Here is an 18,710-nt window from a genome sequence, read left to right on the forward strand (position 1 = left end):
CATAGGAATTGGGGCCATGGACAATCTCAACAAGCTGATACTTATAGTCTCAGTCAAGACAAACAAAAGTCACGTCTCCCTGCTATTTATGCTTGACAGTATGGCATTGGAACATTTACCATGACCATCTGCAGAGGAAAAGATGAGTAAATATTAAATGCAGGGAATGAAGCAATTTAAGAACATTTTATTTGATCAAAATAAGACTCTTAAAATACTTTATTGAACCATTTTTTCAATCGAAAAAGAAATTACAAATACAAAGAACTCACAAAAATAAGCAGAGAGATAACGGAGGACAATTAGCAATTAAAGCAAACCATCATTTGTTTTTGCAAATCTCAAGTGCAAACATAGTGAGTGTTGGTCTGAGGCTGTAAACCCTAACTGAAGACTTAAGGACAGGGCTTGCCAAAGTATAAGAGCAGAAGAGGTCAAAAAGGGAAAATCGTTGATGTAGTACTGAGATCATAGTTCATGAAAGTTCATCCTGTGACTTTTTCGTAAAAACAGAACCAGCTCAATCAGCATTCCGATTCCCAAAATTACGGGACACCAGGGAGTCATGGGGGGGCGAAGCGGTCAGGGAAAAAAAGAGCACAAGTGTCAAATGCCCACATTTTCCCCTCCGCACTTCATAACTGAGTATGTATCACAATAATGGAATGAGAAAATAAAATTGCATCGGAAACAAAATTCTATAGACCAGAGCGTTTGCTAACTATAACTGACATTAAACAGAGGGAGCAAATGGGGGGGGAAATAATGTTCCTCTGTCAAAAAATACAACTGCTAGATGTATCAGTGATTTGTCAGAAGACTTGGAAGAGCAAGTCATTGAAAAGTTATGTGACAACCACTTTGCTATTCAAGTGGATGAAGTCAATGACAGCAACAGAGACTGTCTCTTAATTGCCTATGCATGATACATTGATAACACGTTCGTGAACAAGGATTTGGTTTTGTAAATCTGTGAAACCAAGCAACAGCTGATGAACTGTTCAAAATCAGACTTTTTTTTGCGTGAAGCTGATTTGAAATGGGATGATTGTGTCGGGATTTGTGCAGATGGGGCATGACGATAGCCTGCAGGGGAGGAGGTGGCGTAGTGGTAATGTCACTGGACTAGTAAACCAGAGCACTAGAATAATGTTCTGGGGACCCAGGTTCAAATCCCACCACTGCAGACGGTGAAATTTGAATTAAATAAAAATCTGGAATTAAAAGTCTAATGATGACTGTTGCTAACATTTGGTTGGTTCACTTGGCTCTGTGTTATAACCTTTGTTCTCGAGTCGCCAGGTATCTTTATGATACCGCCACGAGGTTCAAGTTCGAGTAATGACCAATAACTCAATACACCGATTAGTAAGATTCAAATCAAAGCACATTTATTATACACAGTAATCGCTACTCATGCACAAATTCTACTTCTAAGCTACTTCTACAACTAACAGGCCTATACTTAGCTTCGGACTGACCCACCAGGTCAGGGGAACAAATGGCCTTTCGTTCGGATTCTGAAACTGCGGGATTCAGAGCCGGTATGGACTGGTAGCTAGGAGCGCCTATCTCGTAGCGAGCGTCGACTTGAGACTTACTTCAGTGATGCGGCAGCTTGGACAGTTCACGCTCAAGGGTTGGTTCGCGTTGCTGAGTGACCCTGTCAAGAACGGTTTGAACTTGGGGGTTTAACTTTATAGTCCCCAGGGGCTTCCCGCCTTTCGGGGCGGACCCCGTACCTGGTTCCAGGTGATTGGACTTCGTTCCAATCGCTTGGTTTGATTTCTCCAATACTGGAGCGGTTCCCTGATCGATGGGCGGTCTTGAGGTGTCCGTTAACCTCTTTTGTGTTGGCTCCTGCTGGCACTGGGGAGTCTGGCTTAGCTTTGTTTGTCCCAAATGTTGCAATTGTTCCCGTGGATTGCTTATTAGTATGTAGATGGCTGGTACATTATAATGCAGAAGGCTGCTTGTATCAATGCTGTCTGCGCTTTTGCAGAGTTTAATACACAGTAAACTTGCACCTGCTGGTTTCTACCTGTGTTGGCTGAATTTCCCTGCAGCCTTTGCTGTTCTCCATTTTATATCGGGTGTTGGCCAACCCAGGTGGCTACACTTCCTCCTTGTGATCCTAACGCGAAGCGTGAAGGATCACATAACTGCATTGCTTTCCATTCCCTGACCCGGCGAGCACTCTTCTATGGCCTCTACACTGACCATAACTATGCAAAAAAAATTTTTTAACAAACAATTCTGAGGGGCGCTATGTCAAACAGGGGCATGCATTACAAAACAAAAAAAATGGGAACCTCTAACTATCCTTAATATACTACACTCACTCAAACATTTCATTACACTAACTTCCTAAACCATACAAACAAAATCATAGCAGTTTTATACACATTTTCCTGGCTTGGCAGTCAAGCTCAGGATTGTACAATTGCTCATGAACATTTCTTTATTTACAACAAAACACAAACGAATGTTCTTCATTATAGATCGCGAGGGTCGGGGGTCTGGTCATATCCGAAAATAGGGGATCTTATTCTATATACCGGGGTGCGAGCGCGGTAGGCTCTCCTTCTCCATTTTTTCAGACAAATAGTCTGCTCGATGCAGCAGAGTATCGCCAATACCAATAGGGATTCTATCACATAGGACAGGGAGTACCAGGTTATAAACCTGTCACACCAAGATGGTGTGGTGTCGCTTATGACTGGGCTCTGGGTACTGCGGGGAAGTGAATCATTAACGGCTGGGGGAGGTGAGGTCAGGAGGTTCGCGTGCAACCAAATGTCCATTATAACGATGAGCCATGCGGAGGATGTACTCATGGTTCTTCTTCTCTTGTCCGAAGTAATATGTTGCTAACTTTTGGTTGGTTCAATTGGCTGTTTTATAACCGTTGCTCTCGAGTCGCCAGGTATCTTTATACCGCCACGAGGTTCAAGTTCGAGTAATGACCAATAACTCAATACACCGATTAGTAAGATTTAAATCAAAGCACATTTATTATACACAGTAATCGCTACTCATGCACAAATTCTATGTCTAAGCTAGTTCTATGACTAACAGGCCTGTACTTAACTTCGGACTGGCCCACCAGGTCAGGGGAACAAATGGCCTTTCGTTCGGGTTCTGAGTCTGCGGGATTCGAAGTTGGTACGGATTGATTGCTAGGAGCGCCTATCTCATAGCGAGCGTTGACTTAAGACTTACGATTTCTCGGCGGCAGTTGAATCGGTCACGGTCAATGTTGGTTCGCGTTGCTGGGTGACCCGGTCAAGAAGAACGATTTGAACTTGCGGGCTTAACTTTATAGTCCCCAGGGGCTTCCCGCCTTTCGGGGCGGACCCCGTACCTGGTTCCAGGTGGTTGGACTTCATTCCAATCGCTTGGTTTGATTTCTCCAATACTGGAGCGGTTCCCTGATCGATGGGCGGTCTTGAGGTGTCCGTTAACCTCTTTTGTGTTGGCTCCTGCTGGCGCCGGGGAGTCTGGCTTAGTTTTGTTTGTCCCAAATGTTGCTATTGTTCCCGGGGATTGCTTATTAGTATGTAGATGGTTGCTACATTATAAAGCAGATGGCTGCTAGTATCGATGCTGTCTGGGCTTTTGCAGAGTTTAATACACAGCAACCTTGCACCTGCTGGTTTCTGCCTGTGTTGGCTGAATTTCCCTTCAGCCTTTGCCGTTCGCCATTTTAAATCGGGACTTGGCCAACTCAGGCGGCTACAATGACCATGAAACCATTGTTGATTGTCGTAAAAACCCATCTGGTTCACTAATATCCTTTAGGGAAGGAAATCTGCCATCCTTACTTGGTCTGGCCTACATGTGACTCCAGACCCACAGCAATGTGGTTGATTCTTAACTGCAATTAGGGATGGGCAATAAATGCTGGCACAGCCTGTGACGCCCACATCCCATGAACAAATAAAGAAAAGGTAAACACAATAGGCTGCAGGCTCTCATAAAACGGAAAGTACCGAATGCCCTTTGGACACACTGCACGATTCATTGAGACTCTGGCATCAAGTCCTGAGCTAAATGATATGTTATCCAGTGTCATCAGCACTGCGAAGTACATCAACACAATACCTCTGGGGGCAGCACGGTGGCACAGTGGGTTAGCCATGTTGCCTCACGGTGCCGAGGTCCCAGGTTCGATCCCAGTTCTGGGTCACTGTCTGTGTGGAGTTTGCACATTCTCCCCGTGTTTGCGTGGGTTTCGCCCCCACAACCCAAAGATGTGCAGGCTAGGTGGATTGGCCACGCTAAATTGCTCCTTAATTGGAAAAAATAAATTGGGTTCTCTAAATTTATATTAAAAAAATACCTCTGAAAGTCGGACTTTTTTCCACGCTCAAGCCGAGCACAAAGCGTTGCTCTTTTACTGCAACTCCATATGGCTCTCGCGCGTTGTGGCGCACAAAGACTCCGTGAGACAAACAGAGTGAAGTCGATGAGGCTTTATTAAGCGTGTCTGTTCCCCAGCAGCCCGATAGTAAACTGGCATGCGGGGGAAGGCACCGGCTTCTTATACTTCGCCTTCAGGGCGGAGTATGAGGTCAACGGCCAACCAGGACCCGGGATCTGTCAGCCAATGACATTAGGGCTTCCAGTCCCACATGACCCCCAATACATACTACCACATTCACCCCTTGTCAAAAATGAACCCGGCGGGGTGATGCTTCGTATGGTGGTAAGGGTTTACAGTACTGGTCCTGGGAGGAGAGAACAGTTACATGGTAGGACCGTATTGGACAGTATCGTCCTGTTACAACTATTTACAGAGGATATATGAAAACAAAATGTTCATTGGACAGTCCATCTTTGTTTTACATCGACGCCACGAGTCGGTCGGGCGGTCTGGTCGTCCGTGTCGATCGCCTCGGCCCCGGCGGTGGTGGTAGTGCTTGTACCAGCGTTGTCGCCTCCGGGAACCGCACGGTTTTAGCTGTCGGTGCAAAGGGGAGGGGGGCTGATCCTCCTGGGAAGGGGGCGGTCGCGGGGTGCGGCGGTGGCAGGAAGGGGGGCGGTTGGGTTGATGGTGCCGGGGGGGTGTGCGTGGTGCCGGCGGGCGCCAGATCCCGCAGGGAGACCGTGTCCTGTCGGCCGTCGGGGTACTCCACGTAGGCGTACTGGGGGTTTGCGTGGAGGAGGTGAACCCTTTCGACCAACGGGTCCGCCTTATGTGCCCGCACGTGCTTTCGGAGCAGGATGGGTCCTGGGGCCGCCAGCCAGGTCGGCAGCGACGTTCCAGAGGAGGACCTCCTAGGGAAGACAAGGAGACGCTCGTGAGGCGTTTGATTAGTGCTCGTACATAATAACGACCGGATGGAATGGAGAGCATCCGGGAGGACCTCCTGCCACCGTGAAACTGGGAGATCCCTGGACCGTAGGGCCAGTAGGACGGCCTTCCAGACCGTGCCGTTCTCCCTTTCTACTTGCCCGTTCCCCCGGGGGTTGTAGCTGGTCGTCCTGCTTGAAGCTATACCCTTGCTGAGCAGGAACTGGCGCAGCTCGTCACTCATGAAAGAGGACCCCCTGTCGCTGTGGACGTATGCGGGGTAACCGAACAGTGTGAATATGCTGTTCAGGGCTTTAATGACTGTGGCCGCGGTCATGTCGGAGCAGGGAATGGCAAAAGGGAAGCGGGAGTATTCGTCCACTACATTAAGGAAATAGTTCCTTAACTACCTACCCCAGCGCACAAAAGATTTGCCTAGCCGCAGGATCCCACTCCGTACAGATCCAGGGATTCTGCATAGTTACCCTAACGGTACAGGGGAGGGAATTCAAAAACTACAAACTTAACGTCCTTCCCCAACTCTGTGCCCCCACCTTGCTGGGCTTAGATTTTCAATGTAACCTACAGAGCCTTACCTTTAAATTCGGCGGCCCCATACCCCCACTCACTATCTGCGGCCTCGCCACCCTCAAGGTGCAACCCCCGTCCTTGTTTGCGAACCTCACCCCGGATTGCAAACCCGTCGCCACTAGGAGCAGACGGTACAGCGCCCAGGACCGGACCTTCATTCGCTCCGAAGTCCAGCGGCTACTAAAGGAGGGCATAATCCAGGCCAGCAATAGTCCCTGGAGAGCGCAGGTGGTAGTAGTGAAGACAGGGGAGAAACAAAGGATGGTCATTGACTATAGCCAGACCATCAACAGGTACACACAACTAGACGCGTACCCTCTCCACCGCATATCCGACATGGTCAATCGGATTGCCCAGTATAAAGTCTTCTCCACCGTGGACCTCAAGTCCGCCTACCATCAGCTCCCCATCCGCCCAAGTGACCGCAAGTACACAGCCTTCGAGGCAGACGGGCGATTATACCACTTCCTAAGGGTCCCTTTTGGCGTCACAAACGGCGTCTCGGTCTTCCAACGGGAAATGGACCGAATGGTTGATCAACATGGGTTACGGGCCACGTTCCCGTACCTCGACAATGTAACCATCTGCGGCCACGATCAGCAGCACCACGACGCCAACCTCTAAAAATTCCTCCAGACTGCCAAAGCCTTGAACCTCACGTACAATGAGGACAAGTGCGTTTTTAGCACCGATCGGCTAGCCATTCTGGGCTACATAGTGCGCAATGGGATAATAGGCCCCGACCCCGAACGTATGCGCGCACTCATGGAATTTCCCCTCCCGCACTGCCCAAAAGCCCTGAAACGCTGCCTGGGGTTCTTTTCATACTACGCCCAGTGGGTCCCCCAGTACGCAGACAAGGCCCGCCCCCTAATACAGACCACGGCTTTCCCGCTGTCGACAGAGGCTTGCCAGGCTTTCAGCCGCATCAAAGCGGACATCGCAAAGGCCACGATGTGCGCCACAATTACACGCTTAATAAATTGTGGCGCACAAAGACTCCGTGAGACAAACAGAGTGAAGTCGATGAGGCTTTATTAAGCGTGTCTGTTCCCCAGCAGCCCGATAGTAAACTGGCATGCGGGGGAAGGCACCGGCTTCTTATACTTCGCCTTCAGGGCGGAGTATGAGGTCAACGGCCAACCAGGACCCGGGATCTGTCAGCCAATGACATTAGGGCTTCCAGTCCCACATGACCCCCAATACATACTACCACACGCGGAAAAGTGTTAACCCACGTATCTAAGCTAAGAGACGAGATAAGAACCTTCCAGGAAGAAGAGAAACACACACTTGCTAGTAAGAAAACTAGCAAGGCCTACTTGATTGATATTTTTGAAAAACTCAATATGTTGAATACACAACTACAGGGCATTAACATGCACATCCCCAACTCGTAAACAAGATCAACTTCTTTGTAAGGAAACTGGAGTTGAGGAGTGTGGTAGTACCAGGTATTGCGGTACCCAAGAGGCTGATGACCATTGGTCAGACCCAGGAGTCTACCATTGGCTGTTGTACGTAGCTCCGCCCTGACAGGCGGAGTATAAGAAACAGTGCCGTCCCAGCAGCCTTCACTTTCTGTATCGAAGCTGCTGGGGAAAGAGTTCTTTAAAGCCTTCAGTTATGAAATCACTTCGTCTTGAGTGTAATTGATTGCGCATCAAGGAGCAGGAGACTTGATGGGGAGGGAGAAACGTGGACATGTTTCCGAAACTCAATTAATTGAAACGAATGAGTTGCAGAACACAGTGATGCCATGCTGAACATGAACTGGAAGTGGCAATCTCAAAGCTGCAGCCATGGTTTGAGAAACTCTGCAAAAGGAAGCAGGCCCATTGCTGGTATGTGACATGCCAGCATAGCAGACTGACTAACATTGTGCATTTGGACTGCAATCTGGTGTGACTTATTGTTTTCCCCTTATTTATTTCATTCATTAATATTTTTCCCTTGATTTAAATATGGAAGGGAACATTGCCATTGGAAACATTGCCGAGAGAACTTCGCTCCCCTTTGCCATTGAAAAAATGAAAATCGCTTATTGTCACAAGTAGGCTTCAAGTGAAGTTACTGTGAAAAGCCCCTATTCGCCACATTCCGGCGCCTGTTCGGGGGGGGGGGCTGTTACGGGAATTGAACCGTGCTGCTGGCCTGCCTTGGTCTGCTTTCAAAGCCAGCGATTTAGCCCTGTTCTAAACAGCCCTGTGCTAAACATTAGGGGGCAAACTGGGAAAGTGATGGATTTTTTTTGTTTTTGCCTTTGGTGCTTTTCTTGTCAAGCATATTATCTGAACTGGTATCTCATTTCAGTACTCAGGAAGTGTTGAATGGTTGTATAATTTTTGGGATACTCAGAAATTGCATCTCTGTCTACCCTGCTCAAGAAAATATAAAAGCAGAGGGAAGGGGGGGTGAAAGCACGCCAGAGGAATGCGAGGGACAAGCAGGAGGGACAAAGCCGCAAGGGACTAATCCGAGGGCAAGCTAAGGCCCAAACAAAATTGTATATAAATGCCTGTAAATATGTCTTTTTGCCATATTGGGGAATGTAAAATACGTATGCCGACTAAAGGGGGGAGGTCACTGCCACAGTTATTATGAAGATGCTTGTTTGTGAATGTGTGTTGGTTTTCTACGCGGTTTAGTAATTTACAAATTGTCGAATATAAAATACGGAAACTCAATAAAAACATTTTCAAAACATATATATAAAAGCTTCAAGGCAATATTTAAAGAAGATGGGCAATTTTCCAGTATGATAACAAACATTTTTTTTTTATTCGTTCATGGGACATGGGCATCGCAAGCTGTGCCAACATTTAGTGCCCATCCCTTATTGCCCTTGAGGGGCAGTTAAGAGTCAACCACATTGCTGTGGGTCTGGAATCACATACAGGCCAGACAGGTAAAGACGGCAGATTTCCTTCCCTAAAGGACATCAGTGAAGTGAACCAGATGGGTTTTTACAACAACCGACAATGGTTTCATGGTCAGCACTAGACTTTTAATTCCAGATTTTTATTTAATTCAAATTTCACCGTCTGCAGTGGCAGGGTTTGAACCTGGGACCCCTTTGTACTCTGGGTCTCTGGATTACTAATCCAGTGACATTACCACCACACCACCGCCTTCCCATTATCTAATAACCAACACCATCAAAAACAGATCATCTTTAATCTTATTGTTCTGCACGGTAGAACAGTGAGCAACACTGTTGCTTCACAGCTCCAGGGTCCTAGATTTGATTCCCGGCTTGGGTCACTGTCTGTGTTGAGTCTGCACGTCCTCCCAGTATGTGCGTGGGTTTGCTCCGGGTGCTCTGGTTTCCGCCCACAAGTCCCGAAAGACGTGCTGTTAGGTAATTTGGATATTCTGGATTCTCCGTGTGTGTTTAGGGGCTGGTTTAGCACAGTGGGCTAAACAAGTTGGCTTGTAATGCAGAACAATGCCAGCAGCGCGGGTTCAATTCCCGTACCGGCCTCCCCGAACAGGCGCCGGAATGTGGCGACTCGGGACTTTGCACAGTAACTTCACTGAAGCCTACTCGTGACAATAAGCGATTATTATATTGTGTACCCGAACAGGCGCCGGAAAGTGGCGACTAGGGGCTTTTCACAGTAACTTCATTGCAGTGTTCATGTAAGGCTACTTGTGACAATAAAGCTAATTATTAAATTTATGGGATTGGTCGCTGCCACATTTCCCGACACTAACTACACCTTAAAAGTAATTGATGTGGCATAGACTTGCTAGACAGAATGATCTTCTGTATTTTGCTATTGGGTAATTTCAACAAAATTGACTGATAATTAATTGTGATTTTATTCTTCAGTGTATAATAAAGAGTAATTTACTTTATGCCCTATTTATTTTCAGTTCAAATATCTTCATTATCTTTATGTTTCTAGTTTCAACAGCAATTTTCGAACTGTTCATTTATGAACTAGGTTTGTTTTCTACAAGTCTGAGTGGCTCCTAAGAGTCTACTAATCGTTGCCCATTAAAAACATCCTGCAAAGCTGGACATCAATTTAATCATTTCTTGCTTAACGTACCTGCTGATTCCTGTAAACGGAAGAAATGTATGCAGATCACTCTCAATGTGACCACTGCCTCAGGTAGAAGCGTCAGTGAAATTCAGGCAAAGTTTGAATGCATTAATTGGCTTCATTATTTTTAAATTGTTCTCATGTAAGAATCACGAACAAGGACATAACTTATTACCAATCCTTTGTTGTCCTTTGACACACCGGGTATGGCTGGTGTGGTATGTGGACATCACTCATTCTATGTGCAATGAGTCTGGGAATGGTGAAAGTGGAAGAAGATCCAAACAAATCAGTAGGACAATGGCTCAGAAGGTAGAGACCAGAAAGTAAGATAAGGGGGGGGATCTTATTGAAACTTACAGGATACTGCGAGGCCTGGATAGAGTGGACATGGAGAGGCTGTTTCCACTTGTAGGAAAAACTAGAAGCAGAGGACGCAATCTCAGACTAAAGGGACGATCCTTTAAAACAGAGATGAGGAGAAATTTCTTCAGCCAGAGGGTGGTGAATCTATGGAACTCTTTGCCGCAGAAGGCTGTGGAGGCCAAATCACTGAGTGTCTTTAAGACAGAGATAGATAGGTTATTGATTAATAAAGGGATATGGGGTTATAGGGAGATGGCAGGAGAATGGGGATGAGAAAAATATCAGCCATGATTGAACAGCAGAGCAGGCCCGATGGGTTAACTGGCCAATTCTGCTCCTATGTCTTAGTCACACACCTAGAGCTCTGTCACGATCCTTCGTAAGGTACGTGTCCAGTCACCTGTGAAAGGCCCAGAAGCTCACAGTGCAATCCTCACAGCTAGTTGTGGAAAGTCAAAGCCAAGAGAGTGAAATATACCATGAAAGCAAAATTCCTGGTGGGAGTAGCAATAAACAGACTGACAGAGAGACACCGGAGATGGTGATGATGTAACAGTTTGATACAACTGTGTGACTTACTGGGCAGGTAGTCAACCAAGTTGGTGTGGGACCTGAGTCACATACAGCTCCAACTGGATAAGGGTGACAAGAGTGAGCCAATTGGACTTTTCCGCGTTTCATGGTCGTTTTTTCTGATGCCAGCTTTTTAATTCCAGGCTTTTAAAGCCAAATTCAAATTCTCAAACAGCCATGCTGGGATTTGAATTTGAATTTACAGTCTCTGCATTATTAGTGCAGTAAAAACTCAACACTGCAACATGTATGGAAGCTGACTCCTTCTCTCTGCTATTGCTGTAAGTCTTTCACAGGTCTTCCAATACCTCGTAGAACTGCTAATGTGAGGCCGTCAGTTTTCTTTTCATGGCTGAGGCAAGAGGATTTTGCTGGTACTGGCAACAGTGACGGGTGGTAGCTATAAATAGCACCCCCATCCAGTGCACCATCCCACTGGGTGGCAGAGCATGCAGCAGGTAACCAACAACAAGTCATTAAGGGCCAGTTAAGTCAATTACAGGAGGCAAAGAGATTTTCCAGTCAACCTCCAGCTTCCCACAGGCAACAGGGGCAGATGGTCTTCTGGAGGCAGATCAGGGTATCAGCACTCCAGGCAGGCCTAGAGGTCCTCCCTGCATGATTGGTACTGCGACAACCACAGGCCACCTTGTAAAGAGGCTCCCACCACATTCCCCTCCCCCCTATCATTATCATGGCTTGGATGCAAAAACAATTTTGAAGCGCACTCTCCCTTGCTTACCTTCCTTTGCAGCCTGCTGCTCCTTTCAAGCTGCAAGGCCTCTGATTGGTCTTCCAGCCGAGAGTCCGTCCATTGTCCTTAATTAGATGGATGGAGATTGAGATTTTGCCCTTCGGCCATTACCTGGTCAACTCAGGGAAAATCACAATGAGTGACTGTTTCCCAAACAGTGCAGGTTTCTGACCCATATTTCAGCCTGACCCCAGGTTCAGAAGCCCTGAGAGAAAATCTTGCCTCCTCAGCAGTGCTGGGGAGAGATCTTGCCCTCGATTTGAGTTCTCTCTGAACTGACCCTGTCCCCCATTCTCTCGCATGCTCACAGATACTTTATGTGTTTCACGACATGTAGACCTTTTTGCTTCACCATGTAATCAATGCAACATGTCAATATCCAAGTGGTGCCTGGGAGAAATGGCACAACTAACAGAGCACCCACAGGGAGATTGTCCTCCTCCAAGGTATCTTGCGTTGTACCTCTTTCAGTCTAGGATCTAAATGAAAGTGAAAAAAGACAGGTTAGAATGGCAGGTACAAAATATACATTTGCAGGTTAGACTGGAGAATGGAGCTTAAAAATGTAAACCTTGTTGAATATTTGCTGAGTGAATGAAACGATATGACTAATCTATAGCCATGTTACTCAGATACGGTGTCAGCCTCTTCATCCCAACACTCATGAGTTTCTCTCCATCTCTGATCTCCAAGGATTCTTCTACTTGAGTGAGAGGAATCATGTTGGTGACTCCTCCTCCAGTCTTGGTACAATCCCTGGTATGGCCTGCTATGTCCTGTAGAAAAAGAGAGTTAGTGAGTGAATTATGGGAACTTAAGTGGGGATGTAATAGGTTTGTGCAACTAGGATATGCGCAGAGAACCTTTGAGGAAACAAAGTGGAATAAGGATGGGAATGTGATGAATGTCAAGCTTATCATGTGAAATGTGAAGGAAGAAATACAAGTAGTTGGTGCTTGTGCAAGTGATAAGATATGAGAAGTGGTTCACGTTCATGCATAGTGTAAAGGGGAAAGGAAAGGCGAGTGTACTTGGAATGGGATGGGGAGACTTTGTAGAACGCCTTTGTGACTGAATGTTGCAAGGGGGAAGGGAATTGTTGAGTGGTGGGGAAGCGGGTAAAATTAGTGCATTCAAGTGTTCTTGCAAAAGGTGGGGAGGTGAAAAGCTGTTCTTACCTCTGCTGTTCCTCTAGCCACAGAGCCCCCTTTCTACAGTGAAGCCAAGTCCTGGAGTGATGGTGCTATCCTGCCACCTCTGTGGCCCTGAAGATGCTCCGGAGAACATTATCTTCCGTCCTTCCTCCATTTAGACCTCCAGGTGGGCATCAGAATAGTGGGAGGTTGCCCTTGATTCATTTATGCTGTAAACATTTCTTCTGCAGCTGCTCAAAGTACAATGAACACTGCAAAGAATACATCCTCACTTTATGAGATGCATAAAACGGAATTGGAATAACTCCAGAATTATGTGCATCATCTGAAGAGGCTGAATCCCAATGCAATCATGAGAGTGGCCAGTCAAACAGAAATGATGTCCCACCTAAAAATTCCCTGGCTTCCCAACAATGCCATTGGGCTTCCCACATAGCCAGTTCATGCCCTGAGAAAATTGGGCCTTATCGAAATAAATGATACAAATCACAGGAAACAGACATCTCTGCTTTATCTTTTCTAGGAGAGATGAGGCATCAGGGATAGAGTTTAACTTCCACCTTCGAGCTGGAGTTAAAATTGTATGCCACAAGTCATGATCCCATTGAAGTGGCCATTCCATAAGACCAAAAGACATAGGAGTAGAATTAGGCCATTTGGCCCATCGAGTCTGCTCCGCCATTCAATCATGGCTATTTTCTCATCCCCATTCTCCTGCCTTCTCCCCATAACCTCTGATCCCCTTATTAATCAAGAACCTATCTATCTTTGTCTTAAAGATACTCAGTGATTTGCCCTCTTACAGCCTTCTGCTACAAAGAGTTCCACAGATTCATCACCCTCTGGCTGAAGAAATTCCTCCTCATCTGTTTTAAAGGATCGTCCTTTTAGTCTGAGATGGTGTCCTCTGGTTCTAGTTTCTCCTACAAGTGGAAACATCCTCTCCACGTCCACTCTATCCAGGCCTCGCAGTATCCTGTAAGTTTCAATAAGATCCCCCCTCATCCTTCTAAACTCCAATGAGTACAGACCCAGAGTCCTCACCCTTTCCTCATGTGACAAGTTCTTCATTCCAGGGATCATTCTTGTAAACCTCCTCTGGACCCTTTCCAAGGCCAGCACATCTTTCCTTAGATACAGGATTAGTTTATTGACAACATGACTAAAGGGGAGGCAGTGGCATAGTGGTATTATTGTCACTGGGCTAGTAATCCAGAGTCCCAGGGTAATGCTCTGGGGTCCCAGGTTCAAATTCCACCACAGCATATGGTGAGATTTGAATTCAATATATTCAAAAAAAATCTGGAATTAAAAGTCTAATTATGACCATGAAACCATTGCCGATTGTTGTAAAAACCCATCTCATTCACTAATGTCCTTCAGGGAAGGAAATCTGCCATCCTTACCCGTTCTGGCCTACATGTGACTCCAGACCCACACAGCGATGTTGTTGACTCTTCCCCCACTGAAATGGCCTCGCAAGCCACTCTGTTTAAGGGCAATTAGGGATGGGCAACAAATGCTGACCCAGCCAGCGATGCCCACATCCCAAAGAACGAATTTTAAAAACTGGATCATCAACCAGGCCACAGCAGCTGGTTGTGCATCACAAAGGCGAGATACTCCACACATGGCAACATCCTGTCCATGCCAGTGTTAATGCTCAGTGCCAGTGTTAATGCTCAGTGCCAGTGTTAATGCTCCAGCAGAGCCTCCTATTCCCAACCCTTCTCCAGCAAACCCCATTGGCAAATCCTATCACTCCCTCCCCTTCAATCCATCTATGTGATTCGCTTCAGCCACTCCCTTTGATAGCCATTTCCCCATTCTCACCACTCTGAGTAGGATATATTAGTTATTCGGATTAGTGATTCCAATCAGTGATTAATAAATTAGTGACGGGGGACGGTGCTTAGAGTTTAGAGAAGTTCATTTTGTTACCAGTAGAAGTTTTTTTTAATGGCGCCAATGCTATTCGAGGAGTCAAGGGCTTCGCATCATTTTCTTTTCATTTTTTTCTTATCTACACATGTATAAAGAATAGCTCTCTTTCGATGTAAGCGGCCCGAAGGAGCTGGATATTACCTGTCGTTATCACCAACCGCCCTCACTCACCACCTCGCGCCTTCCACTGGAAACCGTTAAACCCGCGCAAACGCCGCGTGCCCCTCCCCCACGCACCAAAACGTCCTTCCCCACCCCCACGCACCACACCGTCCTTCTCCTCCCACGCACCTCGACCCGCGCACGCCTTTCCCGAACCGCGCGTGCGCATCACCCCCGTTGGTCTCTCTTCCCCCCAGCCCCCCTCCCCCCTTAAACGGACGGCCTGCGCGTGAGCCATCACGTGGACGTGGCAGTTGGGGACAGGGGCCGTGAGATATTTGGAGCTCCCTTTCGCGTCCTTTTATCGGCTGAACAAATTTAAAAAGTTTCTAAATTCATTTTAAAATAACATCTTGCAAATAACTCTCAGCCTGCCGAGTGACGTTCGGTGACACGTGACGCATCTTTCCGGAAGCGGCACGTTAGTCTTGTGACGAGAATCTGGACATTTCATGCAGTTGCTTAAAGGAGCAGGTGGCACTAAAAGTTACACTGATATTAGTAGGACGAGGAAACAATACCAGCTTGGTCAATAGGTATGTCTTTTTTTTGGGGGGGGGGGCACACCGCACTGGCTCGCTCAGGAGAGTTAGGAGCATTATCTTTAAACTGTTAGTGTGGTTGTATTATTGATGTTTTCGGATTGGATTTACAATAAACTTCATTCTGAATGTTCTTGGATCGCACGAAGCGTTTTGAGTGGAAATCGGGTATGGCTGGATGTGTGTGTGGTTGGATGGATGCATGAAGGGATCTATATATGTGCAACAAATTTTTGCATTGAAACCTTCCACCTTGACCAAATTTGGATAATGCGCTTGGACGTTCTACATTTTATAGCAGTGCAGTCCCGAACATGCCTCTCGTCTCGTTTCTATTCCGTGCACCTATTATTGTGAGTTCAGCAGTGTAATTTGATAAGTATTTTTCAGAATGAAATTAGCTGCGTCACCTTTTTTTGAATTGCTACATGGGGACCTAGCTATTTACGATGGTTCCCTGTCCATTTTTCCAAATGTGTTGTGATCATTGTAGTAAACAGCTTATTGAGCTTGTAAGGCAGCTGATGCAGATCTAAAGTCTGCTGACATTTTTCTTTTCAGACCTCTGCCTCCCTGGATCTGCTTTGAAATCCTAAACATGAGATATTTCGCGAAAATTGGAAATGCCCTGTATTTGCAAATGGTATGATTCAGTTTTGAAGGGACGGTATACAAAATATTTAATTGCTTTTTAAGGCTAAAGCAAATCTCCAGAATATATAAATTAAAAGAACTAAACAAACTGATGGGCAAGATTTCACATTTTTTATAATTTTAATTTAACTATCAAATCAACATAAATTAAAGCTGAATTAGCAGCCAAATTGTATTCAATAGAAATTATAAATTACACTTTATATAGCTGCTATGACAAAGGTTGGTATCATGGATTTACTGGCAGTCCCCTTGGGATATGAAGGGGATAATATACAGCACCTAGCCCTTAACTCCCTCAAGTAGAATTCAACAACTTTTCCTCATGCAGAACATGATCCTCCAGTTGCCTTTGACCACAGCTTTATTTATTTATTCCAAGAGTACAGTTATCACCAAAAAAGGGTACACATCTGTGGAACCTCCTTAGCTTGGTCACAGCAGTCCTGATTCCCCAGTGTCACCTTCACCTGCCCACTCAATAAAGTTCAGGTATACAGTATGGTGGCTTTGTTTTTTAAAAAAATTAATAGTTAAAGCTGCAGAAGTAACTATTTTATGATCCCTTCTATCTATGCTGCTGTGGGACCCAGGTTTCCATTTTCTTTAAGCTATCTCTCCTACACGCACAGCTCCTTGCATTCCCTGTCCTGTTCTAACAATCTCCTGCTGAAATCTAAATTCTGAGAACCTTTTTTTTAAGCAACCCACGGTCACAAGCCAATTTCCAGGAAGTCTGATGTCGCCATCAGGAATCTAGGCTTACACCCCCACCCCTTCCCAGGAAACTAAAGTTTTTGGTTCCCTTTCAGATAGGGACTGTTTCAAAACATACAGGGTTTGAAACAGTGCAGCCAACAGCTCACAAACTGTGGTTTCCATAAAGGTAACAAGAAGTAAAAATTAGCTTTTCTTTTGAACATTTGGTATTTTGCACACACTTAGAATCATAGAATCCCTCCCTACAGGGCAGAAGGAAGCCATTCGGCCCATCGAGTCTGCACAGACCCTCCGAAAGAGCACTCTACCTCGGCCCAATCACCAGCCCCATCCCCGCAACTCTACACATCTTTGGACACTAAGGAGCAATTTAGAATGGCCAATTCACCTAAACTGCACATATTTGGACTGTGGTCAAGTGGTCCTGAGGAAATGTATTTAGTAATATCTATTTATGAGATCTAGTTATAAAAAGAATTGCACATGCACTACAGTTAGCTTATTTGTATGACTTGTGAAAGTCCTACTATTTTGTGGCCAAGGCCCTAGCCAACACTTGGAGATGTTTTGAGAGTGACAGAGCAAGAAATGTTCCCCATTTCTTCTCCAGTTCTTTTACTCCGTTTCCTATGTATTTCATTCTACTTTCCTCATCAGTGCCTTCTCAAATGGTCGATTTTCATTTTGGTCGGTCACAAGCAAGGGTTCCCTAAAAAACGGTGGGTACGTTTTACCTCTTCAGAGATGCTTTGAGAACATTCCTACAGTGTTTCCAATGTCTTCCCGGGAGGCCCCTGCTGCAACAGAGTTGCATAGAGCAGTTTGCTTTGGGAATCTGATGTTATTTGCAAATCTGACATGTGCCCAACAGAGTTGTTTTTGAACAATCAGTGCCTGGAAACTTAACTTGGGAGACGACAATGCTGTTGGAGCACCTATTTTGCCACTGGATTTGGAGGATCTGCCAAAGGCAGCATTGGGTGTTATTGTTTTGAGGTGCCAACTATAGGTCATCCAAATCTCTGCAAGTATGTATAGAAGCACAGACATCAATGCTGCCAATTACACCAGATCCTGGTCCTCAAATACACTTTTCTTCAGTCAGCTGATGGCTCCATTGGCACACATAGATCATGATAAATTTCATTGTCTATGTCTGCTTTTGTCAAGAGGAGGCTCCCAGGATACAGATGATTCAGTTTCCTGGTGAACCCTACCTGCTTGTCGTTGAGTCTGTTTGTTTAGATAACTTGTCAAGGTATTGCTAACTTTGCCTTAGTTCAATTGCTCTTTTTTATCACCTTTGCTCTTGAGTCGCCAGGTATCTTTATGATACCGCCACGTGGTTCAAGTCCGAGTAATGATCAATAATCCAATACACCGCTTAGTAAGATTTAAATCAAAGCACATTTATTATACACAGTAATCACTACTCGTGCACAAATTCTACGTTTAAGCTACTTCTACAACTAACGGGCCTATACTTAATTTGGAACTGGCCCACCAGGTCAGGGAAATAAATGGCCTTTCGTTCGAGTTCTGAGCCTGCGGGATTCGAAGTTGGTACAAATTGGTAGCTAGGAGCACCTATCTTGTAGCGAGCGTTGAAGTAAGACTTACTGGATATCGGCGGCGGCTGAACCGGTCACTGTCAAGGGTTGGTTCACGTTGCTGAGTGACCCGGTCAAGAAGAACGATTTGAACTTGGGCTTGATTCTTATAGTCCCCAGGGGCTTCCCGCCTTTTGGGGCGGACCCTGTACCTGATCCCAAGTGATTGGACTTTGTCCCAATCACTTGGTTCGATTTTCTCCAATGCTGCAGCGGTTCCCTGATCGATGGGCGGTCTTGAGGTGGTCGTTCACCTCCTTTTGTGTAGGCTTCTGCTGGCGCCGAAGAGTCT

At 46.0% G+C, this 18,710-nt stretch overlaps 2 protein-coding genes across 4 annotated transcripts in view; one reads left to right on the forward strand and one right to left on the reverse strand.

The window, feature by feature from the left end:
* LOC140426265 (peroxiredoxin-1-like) overlaps positions 1-14,955 on the reverse strand; it is a 155,301-nt gene extending 140,346 nt beyond the window's left edge. Inside the window, exon 1 of one of the 2 annotated variants that reach the window (XM_072510807.1) lies at positions 14,872-14,955. The gene's annotated coding sequence lies outside the window, so the exon portion shown is untranslated. Of the gene's footprint in view, positions 1-14,192; positions 14,259-14,871 lie in introns of those variants that run through there. The other variant, XM_072510808.1, reaches the window with a different exon arrangement.
* Positions 14,956-15,127: 172 nt separating this feature from the next.
* The window catches only part of akr1a1b (aldo-keto reductase family 1, member A1b (aldehyde reductase)), a 45,560-nt gene continuing 41,977 nt past the window's right edge, over positions 15,128-18,710 (forward strand). Inside the window, exons 1-2 of one of the 2 annotated variants that reach the window (XM_072510809.1) lie at positions 15,128-15,428; positions 15,996-16,077. In XM_072510809.1, the coding sequence (XP_072366910.1) occupies positions 16,033-16,077 (45 nt within the window). In that variant the 5' untranslated portion in view covers positions 15,128-15,428; positions 15,996-16,032. The remainder of the gene's footprint in view (positions 15,429-15,995; positions 16,078-18,710) is intronic. The other variant, XM_072510810.1, reaches the window with a different exon arrangement.

Source organism: Scyliorhinus torazame, chromosome 7, assembly GCF_047496885.1.
Source record: "Scyliorhinus torazame isolate Kashiwa2021f chromosome 7, sScyTor2.1, whole genome shotgun sequence".
In the NCBI taxonomy this organism is placed as follows: Eukaryota; Metazoa; Chordata; class Chondrichthyes; order Carcharhiniformes; family Scyliorhinidae; genus Scyliorhinus; species Scyliorhinus torazame.